Source organism: Gracilinanus agilis, chromosome 2 (assembly GCF_016433145.1).
Source record: "Gracilinanus agilis isolate LMUSP501 chromosome 2, AgileGrace, whole genome shotgun sequence".
In the NCBI taxonomy this organism is placed as follows: domain Eukaryota; kingdom Metazoa; phylum Chordata; class Mammalia; order Didelphimorphia; family Didelphidae; genus Gracilinanus; species Gracilinanus agilis.
The window spans coordinates 453881952-453894804 of NC_058131.1; the positions used below are offsets into that span (position 1 = coordinate 453881952).

Below are 12853 nucleotides of genomic sequence, written 5' to 3' on the forward strand. Positions count from 1 at the left end.
TAACTTAAATTAAAACAGCATTAGTCTGATCTTTGTAATATAGCAGCACACACTATTTAGAAAAGGGACCACATTAAAAAAAAAGAAACAATTAAAATGAAGATCTTAAGTAACACAGTTTCTCTTTGTACAAATTAAAATGTTTACTTGGAAACAGGTATTACATTCTAAAATAAATGAAAAAAAGACTTTTTAAAGCCAAAGAAACAGCAGTTAGAATTTTAATCACTTTCCAAAGAGCATATATAATCAGATGCTTTTAAAAGAGGTTTCCATTAAAGCTGGGGCCACACCCTTGGTTCCTAGAACCTGTATCCCCTCAAACACTAATTTCATGTCTATTAAATATTTTCTTAATCAAATTCAAAATGAAAATATGGCCCAACTATATTACAGAGCCATAAAAATTTCCTCTAAGATGTAAATCATTTTTAAAGATCTTGCTTCCAAAATCTGCTATTCAGACTATAAAAACAAAACTAACAAAAGATTAGCACTCAAAAATTCTTTTGCTCAATTAACAATAATAACTGTTAATACTGACCAAAAATAGGAAAATAGTCATTTTTCTATATTTTGTGCCATAAATTTAGACAAAATACTTCAATGCAAAAAATAGAAATTTTACACATCCAAAATACACTATTATATATAAAATATATCTCTAAAAACTTTCAGTGATTAGAGATACAACAAACTATATTATAATTTGAATTACTAATTATATTTCAATATAGAAATGCTTTTATGCTAATACATTTCAAAAACAGTATGTTGGCATCAGAGAATAATTTCCATTCTGGAATAAATATCAGGACTGTGGGAGATCCAAATAAAATGAAAGATTGGTCATACTAAGAAGATGCTCCTTAACAGAGTTTAAAGAACTAATTAATATTAATCTAGTCTGCCATTTCTCCATAAGTGGCAATACTAGAGAGTAAAGTGAAGATATTATATATTCATCATTCAAGCATCCTGTGCATCACCTCTATATTTTAGAAAGGAATAAGGAAAGGGACTTATCTTGAGTCAAATTATTGACTCTTTATGACCTTTCATACAACATAACAATTTTACAGGAAGCATTCTTTTGAAGTAAATTAAATTTTAAAGAAGTGCAGGTTAACCTACTTTTTGATGAACTCACACTTACTCAACTAAATTGCTACTTCACTCCTGTTCTCATGTTGTTGATATACACAAAATTAATTGGACATCTGATATCAATTGTAGCCAATTTTACTCTGCAGATGCTTAAAGTAATAAAAGATGTCTCAAAAACTTATGTCCTGAAAAGGCTATAGGACAGTTCAATGTTTGATATCACATCCCAATATTCATATTTTTTCATGGCTAAAATAAGCAATAGTTATTAAGCTATAAAAACTTAAGATTTTTTATTAAGTTTCTTGAGAGAATTTATTCTCTCTAAAAATCAGTAACAAAAGTACAATATGTAGCATTTCAAGTTATATGTATTTCTTTAGATTTCTGAAATCCCTAGACTAATCTCTTATTTTCCTGAATATTTTTCATAATACTTTCAGTGAAGAGCAAAGAGTAGTATAAATTCTTATCTTCTGTGTTGTTGGTTATGAACTTTTTAGAGGAATAACTTTACTATAATTTGTTTGAAAGGTTAAATTATTCTGCCATTCTTGATCTAACGGCCTTCATTTCCCATGTTACAGAAAATTCTAAAAGTAGCTTTTTTGCTCCCAAATACTACTTTTTTAGGGGGAAGACCAGAACTAAAACTCTATTAATAGTAGTCTTTTCCAAAATGTTAAACATATTAAATAAATATATAACAATGTTAATTCAAAGATATTTGTCTGTTTCTTCAGTTTTAGCTCTTTGTTCTTGTCGATGATTAGCTGCAGTCCAAAATGTTATTTTTTTGAGTACTTGCTGAAGAAGCTTTGGAGGTAATAAAGTTATCTGACTTTCTAAGATGACAGCGTTTTTACCAATGCAGTCAAGAGATAACCTATAAAAAAAAAATCACTCCTAAGTTCTTGAAATCAGAAGACATGTGAAATACTTAAACATATCATTCAATCAACAAACATTTAAGCCATGCTTGTCACTTGGGAAACAAATACAAAAGTGAGATAGTTCTTTTCTTTAAAACGCTTACAGTTAAGGAGGGCAGCTGGATAGCTCAGTGGATGAAGAGCCAGGCCTAGAAATGGGAGGTCCTAGCTGTGTGACCCTGGGCAAGTCACTTAATTCCCATTGCCTAGCCCTTACCACTCTTCTGCCTTAGAACCAATATACAGTATTGATTCTAAGGTGGAAGGTAAGGGTTTAAAAAAAAAGCTTACAGTTAAATAAATACAAGATATTTACATAATAAATATAGAATGACTGATAGTTGTGTAATTAGAATCTGCTCCCCAGTATCTCATGTTTGTTCTGTTGTGAGGAGGATTACTTAATTATTATGTAGGAGACCTAGCAGGAAGGGCTTGAGAATTCCAAATGGAATGGGGAAGCAGGAAGTGTGGTCTCTCTCCCTGAGACAGACTCCATGGTGGTTGGGACAAGTTGTAACTGACCCTGGGAGACCTCAGAGGAAGTGGAGTTTGCACCCTGATTCCCTGGGATCCTGAAGGAAGACTGACATCTATTTGTGGGAGATTTTTGGTAGAGACTATTAATCCCAATCTGAGTTTCAGGTTAATTTGGGCTGGGTTAGCTCCCAGAATATACCCACCTGAAAGAGTACAGCTAGTGGTCCTGGAGGAGCTGCAACATCGCTGGAGTGTGTCAGGACTCTGCTGTGAGGATACCCACTTCAGCCCTGCTATTTTCTGGGCCCTGTCTTGCTTTAGGTTTAGTAGAGTGTAGATAAGTCCCTCCCCTGACCCTGTGGTTTGCCCTTAGTCTGGAAGTGTAGAAACCCCTATTCCCATCCTTTACCATAGTTCCCTTAATTAAATTTGTTACAAACTGTTGTCATTTGTTTGCTAGTTTGTCTAGATGGTGCAGGGTGACAGGCCTAACTGCCACTTCTGTTAACAGACATTTTCCTTAGCAGTTAAACCCAGTCTCCCTAACTTGTTAAGTCCCCATCTTTTGTCATTCCTGTCTCCTACACACTCTTCTGGACCCACATTTAATATTTAAGTTAACTCCCTTGGTTTTCCCCATAAGAGTTCTCATGTTACATCTTTATGTTTTGGAGATAAAAGTTTGTGTGTGACCCTGCCTCTCTCTCTTTTTTCCTGATCATAGCTGGGAAAGCAGGATTTATGCCAGGCAGGAGAATCTACACACGTGGGTTTACTTTTTGTTAGATAATTAGGTTTGAATTTCTATTTCTTTTAGTTTATTTTCTTTCTACTTCAAGTGATTATTAATTAACTTTATAAAATATAATACTTGGGAGTTACTGGATATTGATTTAAATCTCACATAGTCATGCAATTTTCTGTACTTCTTCTTCCCCCTAAATGGTTCAATACTTGGTACAACTAAAGTGTTCACATCTATTTGCATATCTTGGGGAAGATATATAAAATTTTTCCGTGCTATTCACAGAATACTCAAAGAAGCATATTGTTCTCCAATAAACAGAAAAATATATCAATTTGTTCATTTAAGAAAAATTAATGCAGGCCTAGAGACTAGAAGGTTCTGGGTTGAAATCTGACCTCAGACACTTACTTCCTAGCTGTGTGACCCTGGGCAAGTTACTTAACCTCCACTCCCTAGCCCTTACTGCTCTTCTGCCTTGGAACACAATATTGATTCTAAAATGGAAGGTAAGGGTTTAAAAAAAAAGAAAATTAATAACATATATCTAATGAAGAAATAAAGAATTCACTTACCTAAGAAGTGAATATGGTTGAGTTTGAAAGATCAATAAATCATTACAGTGACCCTAAACACAACACAAAATAAAATTATGTTAAAAGGCAAATAGTATATGGCAACCTAGTTCAGGAGAAAGAATGACTGATTTGTAAATAAGAAAATTGAGTTTTTGAGCTGCTTTAGACATTTCTGTACAAGTCACTAAACTTCTCAGAACCTTAGTTTTCTCAATCAACCACAAGGGCCAACCTTATTTAATGTGTTATCAACCAACCAACAAGAATTTATCAATTAACATCTTTATATCAATGGACTACAAGTAGAACTTGAGGCTAAAAATACAAATTATGAAACAATCCCTTCTCTCAAGGAACTGATGTCACAGGGAAAGGAGAGAGGGGAGAGGGACATATATATTATTTATGTCAGTTTTTATAAAATAAAGAGAATAAATATGCAGTAGTTTAAGGATAGCCACCTGCAACTAGAGGAAAGGCATAAAGAAAAGCCTGAGCTGTATCTAGAGGGAAGAAAGGGATTCTATGAGGTAGGAGTGAGAGCAGAGAACATTCCAGCATGAAAGCACCCAGTACAAAGGCCCAGGTTCAGAAGGTCTAGGGCCATGTGCAAGGAACCAAGAAAATGCCAGTTTGGCCAGTCTGCAGAGAAAAGGAAGGAAAATAACATAAAATAAGGCTAGAAAGATAATTTGGGATCTGGCTATGAAAGGTTTTAAAAGCTAAACAGAGTAATTTATAGTTTATCCTATTGGACCATGGGACCTGATGGTGTTTTCTGGGTAGAAGGGAGTGACATGGTCAGATCTGTACTTAAAGAAAATCCTACCAGCAGCAGTGTGGCAGATGGGGAGATAAATGTGTAAGAGGCCAATTAGGAAACCACTGAAAGAATCCAGATAAGAAGTAATGTGTCACTGAAGTAATATGGAAGCTATGTTAGTTAGAGAAAAGGGGTCAAATGTAAGAGATGCTGTTTAGGTAAAAACAGCAAGATTGGACAATTGATTGGCTACATAGAATATCATCCTAATCAGCAAAATTGGTAGAGTAATATTCATAATGATTATAAGAAAGATACTTTGTAAATTTTTTATTAATATAAAATAATAGGTCATGTTTATCATTTTCTTAATTTAATAGATGAGGAAATTTAGGTAGAGAGTTAAGTGCTATTTAAATATAATTTATTACTACTATTGTCACTTATGGTGAATATTTCATTAGCAATTTTCAAAAATTAGTTTTAGAAAAGTAAGAGAGTAACATCCAACAAAAGAAAATGCTCATGGGCTATACTTTACTCTTTTTATTTTAGGAATAAGTATTTCCAGACATTATAAAAGCACAGTATGGAGTATAGTATCTCCAACTGGTCCTTAAAATCAGAAGGCATTCCTAATTTAAGTTACATCTTTTAGGGACTTTATAAGAAATCAAAATGAGGAAAGGAAAAGGAAGATAGATAAGGTTTAGTCCAGTGATGGCAAACCTTTTAGAGACCGAGTGCTGTGCCCAACCCCCACGACCTAACCCCAGACAGGGGAGGGATGAAAGTACTCTCATTTGTCTACTGGGAAAAGGGGCAGTTGATAAGAGATGCACATATAAAGGGGAAGGGGAGCAGCTTGGCCCAAGTCCCTCTGGCTTTCTAGTGGGCAACAGCTCACATGCCCTCTCTGGCACGTGTGATACAGGTTTGCCACCATGGGCTTAGCCTACACATATTAATAGCTACTAGATATTATAAGAATCTCTGAATAGAGAAATCCTGAATTATCAGTTTATATAATTGTTATGTATATTAGTTTTAATAGTCACTTATATAACTTCTCTTAGAAATAAAATTTCATTTTTTGACTGGAGAGTTTTACAAAACATCTCTCTCCACGAATTAGTAGGATTAAAGGATCAAAAGAAAAATAAATCTTTCTTTAAAATATTTTAAATTTATTATTATGAAGTTATAATTGAAATATAAATTGTGATTTAAATTTTCATTTTCAATCATAAAGAATAATTCTCACAAGAATCATATGCCATGATCAAGTGGGTTTTAAACCAGGAATGGAGGGATAGTTTAATATTAGGAAAACCATCAGATATCTTCCATTATATTTCCTTCATGAAATTTCTATTGGATGTTTCATATGTATTTTCTATCATAGCGTGAGTAATATGGAAATATGTATGACATGAAAGTACAGGTATAACCTATATCAGACTATTCACCGCCTGGGGATAAGGAGAGTAGGGTCAGAGAAAATCTGAATTTTAAAATGTCAAAAAACAATTGTCAAAAATTATTTCTACATGTAACAAAAAAATGAAAAAAAATTTTTTTCAAATAAAAAATTAGTTTCTAAGAAGTTGAAAAGACACAATTTAATACAAAATTTTATACTTATGCTTAAATTGAAAAAAAATTTCCTGCAGGTATATGTACTATGGATACTATGGATAAAAGAGAAGCAACTCAAGTACCCTGATCAGTACTCTGATTTTAACTTGTTTATACTAGCTCTTGTGTATGAGTCTTTCTTTGCATTTACAAGTGGACCACAAGATAACGACTCATTTATATAGAGAAGTATTTTTATAAAGCAATTTTCTCACAATATCTCTGTGAAGTTGGTACTAAATTTTAAAAATGAGATCAAGTAAATTTGAATCCAATTTTTCTGTTTCCAAGTGTGCTTTCCACTATACCAATGATGGGCAAACTATGGCCCATGGGCCAGAGGGGGGGGGGGGGGGGGCTGTGAAATGTTATATCCCACCAAGCAACATTATTCCTAATCTGATGAATACAATGAGTAGGATACAATACAATGAGACTTGGAAAGAGTTGCCTTAGAAACAGACTGACAGATGAGCATTTCCTTTCCTTTGGCCCCCTGTTTAAAAAATTTGCCCATATGGTTCCGGGTTAAGATGGCGGCAGAGTAAAAAGCAGCTGCCTGACCTCTCCTAACCCATGCATATAGGACTCCTCAAGAAGACATAAAAACAAATCCAGAGGAAAGAAGGGACCCCACAACAGGGCGCAGCATCAAAGGTACGTGGAATCAGGGCATTTCCATGCTATAAAGGGGTGAAACAGCTCTCATGAAAACACGAGTGGAACAACCCCCTCCCCCACCCCACACCACCTACACCGCCAAAGCCAGCGCATGAGTCAGAGCAAGTTTGGGGCACCCATTAAGTCATTGGCAGCTCACCAGGGCTTGTTCCTGAGAGCAGCAAGACTTAAGACCCTCCAAGAGGCTAAAGAACTCACGGACTCTGAACACAGATCCTGAGCCCAGGCACAGGCAAAGGGGCTGACACAGGCGCAGGCTAAGGCGTGGACAAAGGGGCTGATTCTGAGTGCAGGAGCGGACCTTGAGTGGGGACCCAGTGCAGAGAGGTGCTTGACAGTGAAAGCAGCTCCCTGAGACTGTTAAAGGAGCTTCAGGCAGAAGAACGAGCAAGGAGACCACAGGAAGCTTGTCTCAGAACAACTAGACCTAAGATCTCAGGAGTCTATAAAGAGTGCAGACAGATCCTGGGAGCGACCATAAAGCTGAGAGAGAACTCAGCTTACAATGGCAAGCCAGAATCATCAGGAAAACCAGAAGAGAAAGATGAAGAAGAAAAAACTTTTAACACTGGACAACTTTTACACAGAAAAAATCCAGACAACAGAGGAAACAGCAGAGGAGAACAAACAATCCAAACCTTCCCAAAACAATGAAAATGGGTCACAAGGTCTTGAAGAGTTCAAATCTGAGATCATGAGAAAGATGGAAGAGATCTGGCAAGAAAATAACAGTTTAAAAGGCAGAATTTCACAATTGGAAAGTGAGGCAAGTAAATCAAAGACCAGAAATGACCAGATTGAAAAGGAAAACCAAAAGATTGTAGCTGAAAACCAGTCTCTAAAGGCTAGAATTGGGCAATTAGAAAAAGATGCCCCCAAATCAAAAGAATTAATAAGCAAATTGGAGACCAAAATCAAACAGCTGGAAAACAGGTCAGACCAAACTGAAAAGGAAAATCAAAAGCTTATAGCAGAAAACCAGTCTCTAAAGACAAGAATTGGGCAAGTAGAAGCCAATGATCTAGCAAGACATCAAGAACAAATAAAACAAAGTCAAAAGACTGATAAAATAGAAGGAAAAATGAAATATCTCAATGAGAAACTGACAGATCAAGAAAACAGGTCTAGAAGAGACAATCTGAAAATCATTGGTCTTCCTAAAAAAGCAGAAATTAATAGAAATTTAGACTCCATACTAAAAGAAATTATTCAGCAAAATTACCCTGAAGTTCTACAACAAGAGGGCAATATAGACATTGAAAGGATCCATAGATCACCCTCTACACTAGACCCAGAAAAGACAACCCCCAGGAATATAATAGCCAAATTCAAGAGCTTCCAAGTAAAAGAAAAAAATTTACAAGAAGCCAGAAAGAGACAATTCAGATATCAAAGAGCACCAACCAGGATCACACAGGATCTGGCAGCCTCCACACTAAAAGACCACAAGGCTTGGAACATGATATTCAGAAAGGCAAGAGAACTGGGTTTACAACCAAGGATCACGTACACATCAAAACTGACTATATTCTTCCAGGGAAAAGTTTGGGTATTCAACAAGATAGAAAATTTCTAAGCATTTGCACAGAAAAGACCAGGACTAAATGGAAAGTTCGATATCCAACCACAAAAATCAAGAGAAACATGAAAAGATAAATAAGAAACAGAAGGGAAAGTAAAAAAACTCATATTTTTTAAATTTGCCTTTTTAAGGGCCTCAGTGAGATCTAATTATCTGTATTCCTATGTGGAGAAATGTTATGTATAATTCTCTGTAGTGAACTCTATTCACTATTATAGTATTCACTATTATAGTAATCAGAAGAATAATTCACAGGGTGAGGGTGGAACACTAAATAATCTAAGATGGCATGGGGGATGGGAAAGAGGGGGTGAATAGCAGGGGACACCAAGAGAAACTTGAGTGAATAAGAAAAATAGGATATTCTATTACACACAAAGAGGGCATGGGAAGGAGAGGGGACAAATACTATTATAAGAAGGAGAGGAAGAGAGCATTAAGAGGTAATAATCAAACCTTACTCTCAGTGTAATCAACCCAGAGAGGGAAGAGTAGCTATACTATCCATTGGGACATAAAACTCTTATCTAACCCTTCTGAAAAAATCAGAAGGGATAAACCAAGGGGAGCAAGGGAGTGGGGAGGTCAAAAAAAGGGAGGGGAGAAGAAGGGAGAGGGAATTCATCAGGCCTTTAAAAATAAAAAAAGGGGAATAATAAGGGAGGGGGTAAAAAGGGAAGTAAATCAAGGGAGGGGACAAGGGTTACTGGCTTAAAGCAAACCACTGGTTTAAAAGGAAATAGGCGTAGAACTAGGAGAGGATACCAAAATGTCAGCGAATACACAACTGATAATTATAACTCTGAATGTGAATGGGATGGATTCACCCTTTAAACAGAAACAAATAGCAGAGTGGATTAGAAACCAAAATCCTACCATATGTTGTCTACAAGAAACACATATGAGGCGGGTGGACATACACAAGTTTAAAATAAAGGGCTTTGGTAAAATCTTTTGGGCTTCAAATGAGAAAAAAAAGGCAGGAGTGGCTATTATAATCTCTGACAAAGCCAAAGTAAAAATAGATATGATTAAAAAAGACAGGGAAGGTCATTACATCCAGATAAAAGGCAGTATAGACAATGAGGAAATAACATTGCTCAATATGTATGCACCAAATGGCATAGCATCCAAATTTGTAAAGGAGAAACTGGTAGAGCTCAAGAAGGAAATAGATAGTAAAACCATACTAGTGGGAGATCTAAATATTCCTCTTTCAGATCTAGATAAATCAAACCAAAAAATAAATAAGAAAGAGGTAAGAGAGGTGAATGAAGCCCCAGAAAAATTAGATTTAATAGATATGTGGAGAAAAATAAATAGGGACAAAAAGGAGTACACCTTCTTTTCAGCTGCACATGGTACATTCACAAAGATTGACCATGTAATGTAATAGGGCATAGAAACATTGCAAACAAATGCAAAAGAGCAGAAATAATAAATGTAACTTTCTCAGATCATAATGCAATAAAAATAATAATTAGTAAGGGCACCTGGACAGGCAAATCAAAAACTAATTGGAAATTAAATAATGTGATTCTCCAAAACCAGCTAGTCAAAGAAGAAATCATAGAAACAATCAACAATTTCATTGAAGAGAATGACAATGATGAGACATCCTACCAAACTCTGTGGGATGCAGCCAAGGCAGTACTCAGGGGGAAGTTTATCCTTGAGTGCATATATTAACAAATTAAGGAGGGCATAGATTAATGAATTGGGCATGCAACTTAAAAAATTAGAAAGCGAGCAAATTAAAAATCCCCAGATGAAAACTAAATTAGAAATACTAAAAATCAAAGGAGAAATTAATAAAATCAAAAGTAAAAGAACTATTGAATTAATAAATAAGACTAGAAGCTGGTATTTTGAAAAAACAGATAAAATAGACAAAGTACTGGTCAATCTAAAAAAAAAGGTAAGAAGAAAACCAAATTGACAGTATCAAAGATGAAAAGGGAGACCTCACCTCTAATGAAGGGGAAATTAAGGCAATCATTAAAAACTATTTCGCACAATTATATGGCAATAAATATAGCAATCTAAGAGATATGGATGAATATTTACAAAAATAGAAATTGCCTAGATTAACAGCAGAAGAAATAGAATACCTAAATAATCCCATATCAGAAAAAGAAATTGAACAAGCCATCAAAGAACTCCCTAAGAAAAAATCGCCAGGGCCTGATGGATTCATGAGTGAATTCTATCAGTCATTCAAAGAACAACTAATCCCAATACTACACAAATTATTTGATATAATAAGCAAAGAAGGAGTCCTACCAAATTCCTTTTATGACACAAATATGGTACTGATTCCAAAGCCAGGGAGATCAAAAACAGAGAAAGAAAACTACAGACCAAATCTATCTCCCTAATGAACATAGATGCAAAAATCTTAAATAGAATACTAGCAAAGAGACTCCAGCAAGTGATCAAGAGGATCATCCACCATGATCAGGTGGGATTTATACCAGGAATGCAAGGATGGTTCAACATTAGGAAAACCATCCACATTATTGACCATATCAACAATCTAAAAAACAAAAATCACATGATTATCTCAATAGATGCTGAAAAAGCCTTTGACAAAATACAGCACCCATTCCTATTGAAAACCCTGGAAAGTATAGGAATAGAAGGACCTTTCCTAAAAACAATAAACAGTATATACCTAAAACCATCAACAAGCATCATATGCAATGGGGATAAATTAGAAGCCTTTCCAATAAGATCAGGAGTGAAACAAGGATGCCCATTATCTCCTCTATTATTTAACATTGTACTAGAAACACTAGCAGTAGCAATTAGAGAAGAAAAAGAAATTGAGGGTATTAAAATAGGCAACGAGGAGACTAAGCTATCACTCTTTGCAGATGATATGATAGTCTACTTTAAAAATCCTAGAGAATCAACTAGGAAGCTTGTAGAAATAATCAACAACTTTAGAAAGGTTGCAGGATACAAAATAAATGCACATAAATCATCAGCATTTCTATATATTTCCAACACATCACAGCAGCAAGAGGTAGAAGGAGAAACACCATTTAAAATCATCCTAGGTAACATAAAATACTTAGGAATCTATCTACCAAAACAAACACAGGAATTATATGAAAACAACTACAAATCACTATCCAAACAATTAAAATTAGATCTAAACAACTGGAAAAACATTGATTGCTCATGGGTAGGATGAGCTAACATAATAAAAATGACCATTCTACCCAAATTAATTTACCTATTTAGTGCCATACCTATCAAATTACCAAAAAACTTTTTCACTCAATTAGGAAAAACTATAACAAATTTAATTTGGAATAACAAAAGATCAAGAATATCAAGGGAAATAATGAAAAAAATGTGAAGGAAGGGGGCCTAGCAGTACCAGATATTAAACTATACTATAAAGCAGCAGTCATCAAAATGGTATGGTACTGGCTAAGAGATAAAAGGGAGGATGAGTGGAATGGACTTGGGGTAAATGATGTCAGCAAGACAGTATATGATAAGCCCAAAGAGCCCAATTTTTGGGACAAAAATCCACTATTTGACAAAAACTGTTGGGAAATTTCGAAAACAATATGGGAGAGATTAGGTTTAGATCAACATCTCACACCCTACACTAAGATAAATTCAGAATGGGTGAATGACTTGAATATAAAGAGGGAAACTATAAATAAGTTAAGTGAACACAGAATAGTATACTTGTCAGATCTCTGGGAAAGAAAAGATTTTAAAACCAAGCAAGAGTTAGATAAAATTACAAAAGGTAAAATAAATTATTTTGATTATATAAAACTAAAAAGCTTTTGTACAAACCAAAAGAATGTAGCCAAGATCAGAAGGGAAACAACAAATTGGGAAAAAAATCTTTATAACAAAAAACTCTGACAAGGGTCTAATTACTCAAATATACAAGGAGTTAAATCAATTGTATAAAAAATCAAGCCATTCCCCAATCGATAAATCGGCAAGAGACATGAATAGGCAATTTTCAGATAAAGAAATCAAAACTATCAATAAGCACATGAGAAAGTGTTCTAAATCTCTAATAATTAGAGAAATGCAAATCAAAACAACTCTGAGGTATCACCTCACACCTAGTAGAAAGGCTAAAATGAAAGAAGGGGAGAGTAATGAATGTTGGAGGGGATGTGGCCAAATTGGAACATTAAAGCATTGCTAGTGGAGTTGTGAACTGATCCAACCATTCTGGATGGCAATTTGGAACTATGCTCAAAGGGCTATAAAAGAATGCCTGCCCTTTGATCCAGTCATACCATTGTTGGGATTGTACCCCAAAGAGATCATAGATAAACAGACTTGCATGAAAATATTTATAGC

At 34.9% G+C, this 12853-nt stretch overlaps 1 protein-coding gene across 1 annotated transcript in view; it reads right to left on the reverse strand.

Annotated features, from left to right (window-relative positions):
• Window positions 1-1644: 1644 nt before the first annotated feature.
• Window positions 1645-12853, reverse strand: part of KLHDC1 (kelch domain containing 1) — a 65607-nt gene continuing 54398 nt past the window's right edge. The window contains exons 14-15 of the mRNA XM_044659955.1: window positions 3840-3892; window positions 1645-1993 (exon numbers count right to left, since the gene is read on the reverse strand). Coding sequence (XP_044515890.1) covers window positions 1825-1993; window positions 3840-3892 — 222 coding nt within the window. The 3' untranslated portion in view covers window positions 1645-1824. The remainder of the gene's footprint in view (window positions 1994-3839; window positions 3893-12853) is intronic.